This window comes from Halichoerus grypus, chromosome 6, assembly GCF_964656455.1.
Source record: "Halichoerus grypus chromosome 6, mHalGry1.hap1.1, whole genome shotgun sequence".
Classification (NCBI taxonomy): Eukaryota; Metazoa; Chordata; class Mammalia; order Carnivora; family Phocidae; genus Halichoerus; species Halichoerus grypus.
In genome coordinates this window covers 149,264,990-149,278,566 of record NC_135717.1, presented here as the reverse complement: position 1 = coordinate 149,278,566, position 13,577 = coordinate 149,264,990, and the positions used below count along the sequence as shown (strand labels likewise).

The 13,577-nt window shown below is 36.9% G+C and overlaps 1 protein-coding gene across 6 annotated transcripts in view; it reads left to right on the top strand.

Annotated features, from left to right (window-relative positions):
• Positions 1 to 13,577, top strand: part of ATP2B1 (ATPase plasma membrane Ca2+ transporting 1) — a 126,233-nt gene that overhangs the window by 63,668 nt on the left and 48,988 nt on the right. For all 6 annotated transcript variants that reach the window (XM_078076405.1, XM_036097285.2, XM_078076404.1 and 3 more), the window contains exon 3: positions 11,200 to 11,397. In XM_078076405.1, the coding sequence (XP_077932531.1) occupies positions 11,200 to 11,397 (198 nt within the window). The remainder of the gene's footprint in view (positions 1 to 11,199; positions 11,398 to 13,577) is intronic.

Below are 13,577 nucleotides of genomic sequence, written 5' to 3'. Positions count from 1 at the left end.
GTAGCAGGGGAATTGCAATTCAGGACTTGCAGACTATGGCAAGCCATGGCCAAGTCCAAGGAGGCAAAGGGCGGGGAGACTAGCTGCTACTAGGTTCTGGGAGGAAATTGAGGAGGGTTGTTTTGAATATAACTTCATTGGAGAAGAACAGGAATGTGAGGTTGTGGTGGTTTCTCACTGGCTGCAAGTGGTGGGCAGTTTGCTGTTACTGAGGCATGTGGAAATCTTCCTCCTTCCTGCTGGTCGTGTAAGTTGAGACGAGTGCTACGTGCATGAGAACTCTCCCTTCATGGCTTCCCGACTACATTTTAAATTAGATTTCCTTGATTCATTTTCATTTTTTCCCCTTCTGATTAAGATCTTTCTGAGAAAGCATCACTGATTAAGCATCAGGTGGTTCTTTTTGATTGAAATATTTTTGTCTTTCTGGGTCTTTTGGTGCTTGGAAGGACCTTTTCCAAGAGTCATGTCCCATATAGGGGTGGGGGAGTGGGGACTAAGTAGCAAGTGGAAACCATGGAGGCCACATTTGAGTAACAGGGAAGATAGAAGGAGGGCTGTCAGGCATTTCCTATTCATAAATTCATATCTTATCAAGCTTATAAACATTGGATCATCTCAAAGCCTTGAGCTAACATTCTGTTTGCTACGTTATTTTCATGGCCTTCAGAAATAGCAGGAAGGACTGAACTCAAAAAGGGGTTTGTGGATACCACGCCTGTATTTCTCATTGTCTCCAGAGCTGTTGGAAATCTTTGGTCCTCCTGTTGCCACCAAATCTCCTAGTGCTGACTAGGAAATTCCAGGTTGGCTGGTCAACTTGCTTTTTAAGCCAAGTGGGTTGCTCAACGATCTTACGTAACTGAGTTTTAACTTCCCCAGAAGTGTTAATCCAGGTGCAGCAGGTGGTGGTGGCCACAGCACAGACACCTCCTTGCTCATAGAAGATAATCAAGGACCGTCCTATTACCACCTTCGGCCAGAGAGTCTAAGGCTCTTTTTTGGGCAGCTATTGTCTTGGCTACTGATTCTGCAATATCTCCAAGAGTAAAGGAGAGATTTCTGATCATATTCTTGTTTACATTTACTCCTAACTGGGGAAGTATGGCCCTGCCAAAGGAAGTGAATCCTGAATCATGAAAGCCTCCTGCTAGGTCCTTTCTCATTTGACGATGTAAATACAGGGGATCTGACCAAAGAAGGTGCCTTAGTTGGTTTGTGGAAAGTTAGGAGCACAGTCAGATAACTCAAAAGGCCTTACCTTGATATGTACCGGTTGTTGAGGCATTTATAGGCCCAAGGAGAATGATAATCACCACAGACAAACATAAATCCAGTTGGGACACAAATCACTCTCACTCACTCAGGTGGCACTGTTAATAGGTAAGAGATTTTAATGATAAATCCAACAGTCTGAAAGGCAAACCCCTCCTTTTAGCAATGGCCTTGAGGAATCAGGTGAAAGTGTTCTCTTTCTAGGCCAATGGCAAAGTGAAAGAGAAAGAAGGGAAAAAGCTTCATGTTTAAACTATGAAGTCTTGATTCGGCATCAGGGGAGTAAGGAGTCATCCTTTATGTCAGCTACTTCTTTTTCTAGTCCGTTTGATTCGGAGGTCTCTAGCATCTGTGCAGGACCAGATGTCAGATGGCGCCTTCTTCATCCGTGAGATATGTAGTCAAGGTTTAGGTCCCCAAGGTTTGGCTGCCATCTGGGTAGTGAGAAGGACCTGCTGTAGAGTCCCTTCCAAGTACATTCATGGGCAGTCTTTGTTCTTACTGATTACAAATCAAAAGTGTAAGAGAAAATTGGAAATGTTACTTTGGAGAATTGTAGCCAGATTTTTGAGGAAACTAGAATTCAGGATCCAGTCCAATTTACAAGTATATAACAAACTCAAAGACAATTAACAGGATTAGAATCTAAAGTAGACAAAGGAATAAACATAATTTCTTCTCTCTGCAAGTACCCTCATTTTTTATAATAAAACTATTTTTTTGCATTAAACTTTGCCTGATTATTTATAATAGTGAAGCAAGAATAGTGATTAACCACCTAAGCTCTTTTTAAGACTGCTTTGCTGGAATTTTGTAAGCATGGTACCAGGTTGATTTTTCCTTCATAGGATTTCATTGGCTCCATAAAGTCAAACTTCTTCGCTCAAGACTCTCATTCTATCTGAATGTATGCACATTTCTCAAATATGATATTCCAGTCAAAGCTTTGGTAATATAACCAATGTTTCTCTGTCCTGATACAAGGAGAACAGATTCTTATTGAATTTTTGCAAATAATTGTCATGAAGATTAAAATATTCACTAAGAGTTTCCAAATTCTGGAGGAATCATGTGGATAAATAAAGGTAAATGCTTTATCTTTATTGACAGAGGTGCATATCACCAAATTGTTGATAGCTTAAGAGAAAGAGAAAAAGATTTCCTAAAATCTGAAGAAGCAAAACATTAGAGAACCAAGAATGTTTTAAACAAGAAGTCATAAAAATTATAATCCTCCTCCTCAGTTCATTCAGTCTCATGTTTCCAATTCTTGTTCTGCTTGAATTCAGTTTGCCACTAGATCTGGAAATTCTTACCCAGTTCAGTTTTATTATCTTAAAGTTATCAGAGAACTGTCCTTTCCTGAATCTCTTTGAAGATGAAGTACTTTTGCAGGAACACTTGTAAAAGCATCAGAGTAAAACAATAACTGTCTGTAAATGGCCAAAAAGACTTAAAAATGGCCATGGCTAAAGGCCTGATGAGAGTTCATTATAATGCAGCCGAGAAAGAAATTTGTTTATTGTTGTGACAGATACTTTAAGGTAGTAACTAGAATTACAAGTGTTAACGTGATATAAGGACATATGAGATCTTTAGAAATTTCATGCTATTTTTGCTTATATTAATAATGTATTTCTACACAAATATATTCTAAGAAGGTTTAATATCACCTATTTGACCATACTTCCCATGTAATTCAACATACCAAATAAGTCTAATTAGTTTAACATCTCCCTCTTTATAAGGAGAACAAATCCTTTGATATGTTCCAGGGACCTTCTGTAAAAACCTAAAGTTACTTCAAGGTCAGAATACTTCCTTTAGAATTTGATTTTGGGGGAAGTTTGTCAAAAATATCAAAAGGCTGGGACACTTACAGAGGATGATAGGTCACTGTGAAATAATACTTAGGTATCGCTTTAACCAAAGTGACAAAGACTTTGCAGGAAAAGACAGAAAGTTAAACAGTTGTAAAAAGCCTTAGCTTCTTTAATATTGAAAATAATAAACTTTTTAAAAAAGTAATCAAAGACGTGATGAGGACAAAACACAACCATCTTTCTAGCAGATTACATTAAAAGTAAAGAAAAACCTTTGTTTACAATATCTTATTAAGGGCAGATCAGTAATGTAAGAAAACATTGTTCTTTTAAACAGAGGTAAAAACAAATTCTGATTTTGTACCACTGTACTTTTGATAATTAAAACTCATTTTTTTTTAAAGATTTTATTTATTTTGAGAGAGAGTGCGCACAAGCGGAGAGGAGGGGCAAAGGGAGAGGGACAAGCAGACTGTAATGAGCAGGGGGCCTGATGCAGGGCTGGATCCCAGGACTCTGAGATCATGACCTGAGCCAAAGTCAGATATCTAACCGACTGAGCCACCTAGGTGCCCCATACTAAAACTCATTTTTAAATAAATTTATTTTAATCTTAACCAGCTTGATCACACATTAAAATCTCCATTCAAAGATTCCTTTTCCAAAAACCTACAACTTTCTTTTTTACATTCAGATTTTATCCTATCTTTGTTCTTTTCAGATAACCAGCCTCTTCCCTTTTTTTTTTTTTTAAGATTTTATTTATTTATTTGACAGAGAGAGAGATAGCAAGAGAGGGAACACAAGCAGGGAGATTGTGAGAGGGAGAAGCAGGCTTCCTGCTGAGCAGGGAGCCCGATGCAGGGCTCTATCCCAGGACCCTGGGATCATGACCGCGCTGAAGACTCAACTGCCGAGCCACCCAGGCACCCCGTCTCTTTCCCTTTTTAAATAACGAGCCTTACTTTTTAAAATTTTTTAATAAGATTTTATTTATTTGAGAGAGAGAGCACGAGAGGGGGAGGGTGAGAGGGAGAAGCAGACTCCCTGCTCAGCAGGGAGCCTGATGCGGGACTCGATCCTGGGACTCCAGGATCATGACTTGAGCCAAAGGAGGTCGCTTAACCAACTGAGCTACCCAGGCACCCACCAGCCTCAATTTATAACAAACTTTCCCTCAACAAAAGTGCATGTCTGGGCACCTGGGCTAAATCGGTTAAGCATCTGCCTTGGGCTCAGGTCATGATCCCAGGGTTCTGGGATCAAGTTCCACATCTGGCTCTGCTTCTCCTTCTCTGCCCCTTCTCCCTGCTTGCGTTCTCTCTCTCTCTCCCTCCCTCTCAGATAAATAAAATATTAAAAAAAAAAAGTGCATGTCTATTCCTTTCTACCTTCTTTTACCAAAAGCCCACATCCGAATTTTTTTGCATATGGAGATGTTTCCCTTATTATTTCTAGTAGCTTTAAGCACACACATTAATTAGAATTCTTACCCCTTAGCAACCTTAATTAAGAAGTAAACAATTCTGAACTGGCCTTTACATTAGCATTCTGTGAATTGGCAGACTTATAAATACTTTATGATTGCTGGAAACATGCTTTTTTCATAGAATATTTTTAAGCATGCCTAAAACATGTTTATTATTAGACTCAAATATTTTTAGTTCCTCTGTAAAATGAAGCAAAAAAACCTATATGTTCAGTAATCTATGTTTCAATATTTTATCTTATTTGGAAATGATCTGTTTAATGAATTTAGCTTAACTCATCACTTAATTTAGCCAAACTTTAAGGTTTCAGGTTACCAAAAAGATTTGGGGAGATTATTTGAAAAGTTCACCTAAAACCTTTTTATCCTACTTACGTCTGTTTAGTTTACTCATTCTTAACAATTATGTTTAGTTACCCACTAAAGCTTCATGAGACATTAGAATCAGCCATTCTTGTTGGCAAATTTTGTAACAGATATAACATGAATTTATTTGATTAGTAAAACCAGTAGAATAGAAGTTGTATGTCTACATTATATTTAATGCTGGTAACTCTGAAGACATGCCTATTTTAATGAAACCAAACTTAAGCTAGCTTTTATTTGCCACAGATTGTCCCAAAATCCTGAAAAGCATTTGGGTTACTTTCTATTATATTTTTGAAAATTTCTATGAATACTTAATTCACATTTGAGTCAGCTAAATTGAACTCTTTTACAAATTAATTTTAGTAATTCTATTGGCAGTAGAAAATGCTACATATATACAACACACGTATAGATATGCTTAAACATAAACAGACATAAACAGAGACCTCATGGTTTCTACTTTATTCATTATAAAAGTTGGATCTAAGTTTTCTGGTAGTTGGAATAAGTTAAGGCTACCGGTTCATATGGCTAAAGCTAAGTTTTAAATGACCTTTCCCCCTTTTGTTTTTCTTCTGATAAGAATTACTTCCCTGAAGTTTGTACTTTAGCATTTACAACTCAGAGGCACAAGGAAGAACGCCAAGTTACAAGCCTTTAAAGATCAATAGGGGAACCAAAAAAAAAAAAGATCAATAGGGGAGGTTTTGGGATTGGTAAAAAGAACTGCCTCTAGAGTCACATTTCTAGTTTTTACAAAGATTTGTAAGATAAGGATAGTTGCTCTCAATTCCTCAAAGAATTGGGTTGCAGCTTAAATGACATGATAGCTTGATCCAGCCATCCAGCTGCATTATCCTCAGCATAGAGGAGAGCACCTTAACAAAATTTCCTAGCAGGAACCAACCAGTGCCTCCAGTCTTATTTTTCTGCCTTTTTGTGTATCCACTAATCTCTGGAGTTAATCCGACTATTAAAATGTCAGAGGATTTTCTGTGAGTTTAGGAAATTATTTAACTATAGCCCTTAGTTTAGTCTTTAGTGTGGCCTTTGACCAAGAAATGAAAGATGCCTGAGGAGAATTGCCTATAGCTTCAGGTGGTCTTATTTGAAAAGGTAATTGTTTAATAGGCTCTTCAGAGTGGAAAGGCAATTCAGACAGGATTACTAGAATGAGGACTCAGAGGAAGAAAGGGGAGCAGTATGAGTATTATGTCAGTCTTATAGCCTTTTGTTTAGGTACCTCTTACATCTTCACTTTTTCATTATCCTTTTACAACAAATCTTTATTGAAAGATTTGGAACCATAGTTTTTAGACATAAAATAGGCAGGTATGCCAGGAGGTGGCTTGCTTAACTTTCTGGATTTTAAGGATCCCACTACTCAAAGTAGAAGTACAGTAAACAAAAAGAGTACTCACCAAGAAGGGTAATACCTTCACAAAAGCAGACCCCAGATAAAGTCAGAGAGCTGAACCAGAAGGAGGGAGCTTGACTCTGAGAGGAGACTCACTGAACCAAAAGGAAAAAGACAACTCACAGAAACGAAGAGTGCAAGGGGCTCAAGTGGAACCCACCAAAGAGTTGTGAGGGTCATTATTCCCTAGGGGTTCAGCTCCTTCCCAACCCACTTCTGACACCAGGTAATATCAACCTTAAATGAAACACATGGTAATTTAATTAAACAAAGATAAGTTTATTCAGGAATAACAGTGGCATTGCAAGTCAGGGCACGCAGACTATGGTGAACCATAGGCAAGTCTGAAGAGACAGAGGGGAGGCTAGCTTTTATTAGGTTCTGAGAGGAGATAGAGTTGTTTTCAACATAGCTTCATTGAAGAAGAGCAAGAGCTCAGGGTTGTGGCAGTTTCTCACTGGCTGCAAGTGGTGGGCAGTTTGTGGTTCCCGAGGCAAGTGGAAATCTTCCTCCTCCCTGTTGGTCATTTAAGTTGACATGAGCACTACATGTATGACAATTCTCCCTTCATAGCATCCCAGCTCCATTTTAAATCAGGTTTTCTTTACTCATTTTTACAGCTACTTTTGATGGTTTTTAAAAATATATTTTCTGGGGGCACCTGGGTGGTTCAGATGGTTAAGCGTCTGCCTTTGGCTCAGGTCATGATCCCAGGCTCCTGGGATCGAGCCCTGCATTGGGCTCCCTGCTCAGTGGGGGGGCCTGCTTCTCCCCCTTCCTCTGCTTCTCCCCCTGCTCATATTCTCTCTCTCTCTGTATCTGTGTCTCAAATGAATAAATAAAAAAATCTTTAAAAATATTTTTTTTTTTCTGTTTGTGAAGGTAAATGGGCCATGAGCAGATCAGTGCTAAACATGCCCTTTGCCTCATTGTCAGTACACCATCAACTGAGCCAGTGGGACTAGGCAGAAGATCTGTCGTTTTATTTATTCATAAGTTATACTTAATGATTTCATGTCATATGTACTCTATTTTTAAAGCTCGGACCATGTAGTCTCATTACCAGTTTCATCAGCTTAGCTATCTCCTTTCCTCTCTAAGAACTTTGCTTTCTCTCTCCTAACAGAGGAAGCCTCTTCCTGCACTTGGAGCAGGCTAACACTTATACCATGGATTCCATTCCCCTTGCCTCTTCGAAGAGAAGGCTTTACTCTAGTGTTAGCCTGTGTCTCTTGTGTTGTCTTCTCTATTTGATTACTTCCACTGGTAAATTACTTGCCTTAGTATCTATCACTCATCTTTTTAAAAACCTCATGGGTTTTACTTACCCACTTTAATTCACTTTTACTGCTTTATTTTTCTCTGCTGTATCATACTCCAGAAGAAGTTTTATGATCATAGTTTCCACTCACTTTCTAATTTTTATTCTCTCTTCAGTTCTTTCTAATCAGACTTTCTTCACGACACTCCACTGTAAGATTTCTTTTCAAGGTCATCAGCCTCCATCTAGTGAAAGCCAGTCTCTGTCTTCAGTCCTACTCCTTTGATACATTCATCCACATTATCTTCATCTTTTAAAAAAAAAACCTCTCCTTTTCTAGGCTTCCATAGTATTATATGAGCCTGTTTTGGAACCCCTCCCCCTCATCCCTGCCTATTTCTTTGGGTTGCCTTTGGCTTTTCTTCCCCTATCTGACCTTCAAATGTTGGGAAGGTTCCAAGGCTCTAGCCTCAGCCCTTCTCTCTTGTCTGCTTTCTGGGAGCTCTCACTGGGCCCATGGCTCCAGAATCATCTATACATTGATGATTCTCTGATTCGACCTCTGAGTTCCAAATATGGCTAGCAAGCTGTCTATAGACTTTTCCACTTGTTTGGCATCTCTTGTGTAAATCTTTAAAATGAAAACCATTAACTCTTGCCTCTCTTTTTCTGCTTAATTCTGCAACTCCCAAAGCCTGCTCTATCTTGGGAAATGTCTTTACTATACATCCATTTAAATGTATAAACCCCCCACCCCCCCCCAAAATCTAGATACCATTCTTTATTCTTTCTCTTTCTTTCATCCACATCCAGTCCTTTAGCAAGTTCTGTCTGATCTTTTTACAAGATAATTGGCAGATCCAATTAAAAACTCAGATTCAAGCCACCAACATCTCTTACTTTGTACTGCGACAACCTCCCTAATGGTCTTTTCCCTCTGCTCTTGAACTCTCTTCAGTTTATACTTCACACAACAATTAAAATAAGATCAGTTATTACTGCAGTGCTTTAAAACCCTTCCCTTTTAGAAAGGTTTCTGTTACACTGAGAATAAATACTAGTCTTCTCTATGTTACTTTGTCTCTTTGTTTCCCTCCAGTATAATTTAAGCTTGCTGAATGTATAACTTGTTCACAGTAATTCCTCAGATGTAAAATAGTCCCTTAAAGTAGTATCTGGTGGGGAACAGACTATTGTTATAAAATCCTTCACTATATTTAGATTATAGTAAGTTTATTATTTTATATTAATGGAAATTAATTGCCCCCCAAGTGTAATTAAAACCTGTAGTGTTCAGTTTGTAACTTGTCATCCCCTTACTTAATAGCTGTTACCGTATAGTTTATGATTTGATACTTTGTATCTTCTTCTCAGGCCCTTCCAAACAACTTTGTAGGTTACACCAACAGATATTAATGCCCCTCCCCCAACTGCTACAAAAGTTAAGTCACATGTGCAAAATTTCAGTAGGTAAACTGGAATGGTCATTCTGGTTCTTAAACCAGATGATCTTATTGATGTTATGTCCTAGGTGTGTGCTTGGTGGTGGTATGGAAGAATTACGGTAACCTTTAGGACCAGCTGCTTTTTTATTTTCTAAATTCTCTCCAGTTATGTTTTTAAGCTGTCTTTAGCTCTATGGCTGCTTTTATCAGCATTAACATAAAATATTGGCCTCTGTTGTAACCAATGTAAGTTTTGGTCAGTTATTTTTATAGTTAATAATGGTGATATTTAAAACTACTAGGTATTATATATATGTAATTAATGATAGGTTCTGTTAAGTGTGAGTTAAACTGATAGAACCAATAACTTCAGACGATTTCTTAGAAAAAAAATTGGAGACTGACACAGGGCAGGAATGCAGTCTTTTATTTTTGCTAGTAAGATCACTAAAATACAAGACAAAACAAACTTACAGTTTTTATGAAAGAAAGGACACTTAATTAAAAAAGCAGCAAGCACATAATCTCAGAACACTGCAAGGTTTAGTTCTTTAAAACAAATTTTGTTTTGTGGAAAACATCACTGCATTGATTGTCCAGGATGTCCCTCAGTTAAACCAGGGACCAGTGCTAACTGCTTGCAGCCAGGTGTGATTGGGGAGCATTGCTCTAGTCGGAAGAAACTGTAGATCCTAAATTAAAATTTGCAAGTTTCTTCTCTCATACTGTCTTTCCCCTGGTCACAATTAGTACAATCCCTTGATTCCTTTCTTTCTGTTAAACTCTGTCTCGAAGCCTGGCGCTCTGTGGAAGCTTTCAGATGATGACTTTTGTCATCGGAAAATCTGAAATCCTTTCTGCCCAGAATGCACTGACCTTGTTACAGTTGCTAATGAAAACATCTCTGGAATCTTCTTGATACCTTTAACAAAGTAAATAATTACTTTAAAAAGTTTATATTCATTTCTTACTGTTTATTCTAGCAGTATACTTTCTTTGTTCTCTCTTCTACTCTCTGCTTGTCTCCACATTGAGATTACTAGCTGAAACACTAAAAACCAAGAGCCTTCCAGTAATCTGTTGTTCTCTTAGAATGAACTCTTGCTCCCCCAAAAAGATTAAGTTAACTAAATTAATTATAAATTTAAATTTATGATAAATTGGAAATTGTATCATTCTGGTACCTTTGCCTCCTTCTTTGATATTTTTAAACAGCCTAAGGAAACAAATCATTTGTCACTGCTGCCTGTCTTCTCATACCCCCCACAAAAATGTAAATGTGTACATACTTTGCTTTAGCTAATGGGAACATGTCTAGGTTTGATGGGATCAGCAGGGTTAAATTAGAGGAGGACCTGCTAGATGCGGTAAAGGAAAGGCAAAATTGATACTCATCCAACTCTCTCTCAACCTCTTACCGCTCCACTTCCACACTTCATGCAATAAATGCTATGTCCTACAATGCAGTGACCGTGGGTGCAGTCAATAGCACTACCTATTTCTTAAGCTGGAACTAAATCCTAAAAATAAAATTCAAAAGAAAAGTCATCCTAAGTTTCCTGTTTTTTGTGACTTGGAAATCTTTTATCAGTGAAAGTCTAACAGACATTTTAGTAGAGAAGTTTTAGAGTTTAAATTAACTTCTCATTGTTCTTTAGTAAATAAGAGTGAAAATCAAAGATTTTCACTGATTGAGTTAACCAAGATGCTGTTAAGTAAATCAAATAAATACATAATTCCCCATTTTTGGAGGGAAAACATCATAAGTAAAGGTCAGGGAAATGTTTAATTCCAATATAAAACCCATCCAACTGTCGTTATCAGTTCTGGTCTCTGGCAGTCTACAAGATGGTATAAGGTAGTTTGATCAAAAATAAGCAGTTTGGAAAAGTGAAAATTCTTAATCCCGTCTTGAGCTGTCTAGCTGAAATGTCCTTTTAAGGTACTGTACACATTTTTCAGTGATTTAAATTCTGTACATTTGGTCTAATGCATAAAAATGCTATCAATAGGAGCTTATGAATTGGAATCTAAAGTGTAAAGAATATGTTTTGAATAAAATAGGTATTTTCATTTGTAAATAGTGAAATTTTTCACTGAAATTTGTTTCTTTTCACTAGGTTTAAGTGGAAACCCTGCAGATATAGAGAGAAGAGAAGCAGTGTTTGGAAAGAATTTTATACCTCCTAAAAAGCCAAAAACCTTTCTTCAATTAGTATGGGAAGCATTACAAGATGTCACTTTAATTATACTAGAAATTGCAGCCATAGTATCATTGGGCCTTTCTTTTTATCAACCTCCAGAAGGGGATAATGCACGTAAGTAAATTGGGGAGGGGAAAAAAAGAAAAAGACTTTTATGTGTGATGTAAATAAGTTCAGTTCATTTGCATACTTAAAATGTAATAATAATAGCAGGTCGGCATTTACTGACCATGCTAGACACCATTCTAGTAGTGCTTTTAATAGTTCTTTAAATATACCATCTCAGATAATTTTACAGTAACCCTATGAGATAGTGTCACCTCCAAGTGAACTACAGAGGTGAAAAACGTCAAAATGTGCATACCGTGTGTTGGCAAGGAGCTAAGCTATATATATATATATATATATATATATATATATATATATATATATACACACACACACACACAATGGGGTTTATGCCATCACAGTTTTTAAGGTCTTTGAACATTATATTGAAATAATTACAGTTTTAATTTTGGGGTTTTTTTTTTTTTTAATTTTGGAAAGCATTATGAAAGCAGTATTCTATTCTCTTTCCTCATCCATTATTTTTCAATTGTGTTATTATATGCATGATTTGGATAATTGCCTTGCCATTCTAGAATTGTTTCTACTACAAAGTATCTTGACCAATGGAAAAATACATTATACATTGATATATCTACTTTAACTTGTAGCTACAAATGGTTTTTTCTCCCACCTTTTTATGTTCTTTGTTTCTTTTTTAAATTTCTTATTCTCAGGTGCCTGGGTGGCTCAGTCGGTTAAGCGGCTGCCTTCGGCTCAGGTCTTGATGCCAGGGTCCTGGGATCAAGCCCCGCATTGGGCTCCTGGCTCAGCAGGGAGCCTGCTTCTCCCCTGCCTGCATTCCCCCTGCTTGTGCTTGCTCTCTGTCTCTATCTCTCTCTCGCTTGCTCTATGTCAAAAAAAAATAATAATAATAATAATTCTCTAAAAAAAAAATAAATTTCATATTCTCTTTTTAATAAATTTATTTAAAATGGATATTCTTTGATAGTACATTCTGTAACTGCTAAGAAATCCAGCTTGGGTTTTGCTTACTGTATTTAAATAACTGTAGAGTGAACCAATAGTAGTTTATATATCAGAAGAGTGATACACCAATATTTTTGTTTGTAAGAACTTTATTCTTATGCCTTTTAAGTTATGAAGAGTTTGATAAATATTTGCTAACTCTGAAAGTTGGCTTAGGCAATGATTTAAAGTAATTACATTAAAGGTATGCCTGGAGCTCATGTGAGAGTTGTTTTGTTTTTTGGGTTTTTTGTTTGTTTGCTTGAGAAAGTTGATCAGAGAATAGGTCAGTTTATCTGAAACCAGTATAGATCAGGGTTTTTCAGCAGCAGCACTGTTTACATTTTACACCAAAACCTTGTTTGTTGCCCTGATCATACCACCTTCCAGTCGAGGCAACCAAAATGCCTCCAGATATTGCCAGGTTTCTCATAGGGGGCAAAATTGCCTGTGGCTGAGAATCACTGATCTAAAGAAGAAAAAATTTAGGCAATGTTCTCGTCAACATTGAGCCAAATTATTTTTGAAACTTGTTTTTTGTTAAATAAATAATACATGTTTTGCCATAGAAAGATGAGGGAAAAATGACAATTCATAGGAAATAATATTCACCCCAAATCTCATTTTTTAAGAGATTACTGCTATACCATTTTGATACGTATTCTTCCAGATTTTAAAAGTATGTTTTGTGTGGGTTACTCATGAAGGTGTTTGTGTGCATGCGTGGGTAGGCCTGAGGGTGTGTAAATGGGTGTATCTTTTTATATGACAAAGAAAGGTCATACATATACAGCTAAGTTCTGTAGTGCTCAGTTTACCCAACTAGCATCATAGAATATTGGGAATTGGTATTCTAGAATTCATTGAGTTGGCAGATTATTAATTTTTTTTAACATTTTTTACCCCAAGATTATAAGAAAGCTAAAGAAAAATATTTTCAGTGGGAATGGATTTTGTTACAAGGACAAATTTGTTTGGAACTTGGACTGCTTTCATTTGTAGGATATAGTGACAAGCCCTTTCCCAAATTTGCTTAAGGAGAATACTGGCATTAGATCCAACTGGGAAGATAACTCTAGAGTTTTTGGTGTCATAAGACACTTCAAAGAGAGTCAGTCTACTAGAAGGAGATGAAATGTTAGTGTTTGCATTTTTTTTTTTTTTTTAACATTTATTAGTGTACTCATGTATCTTTTCATCATGTTATGTTTTAACAC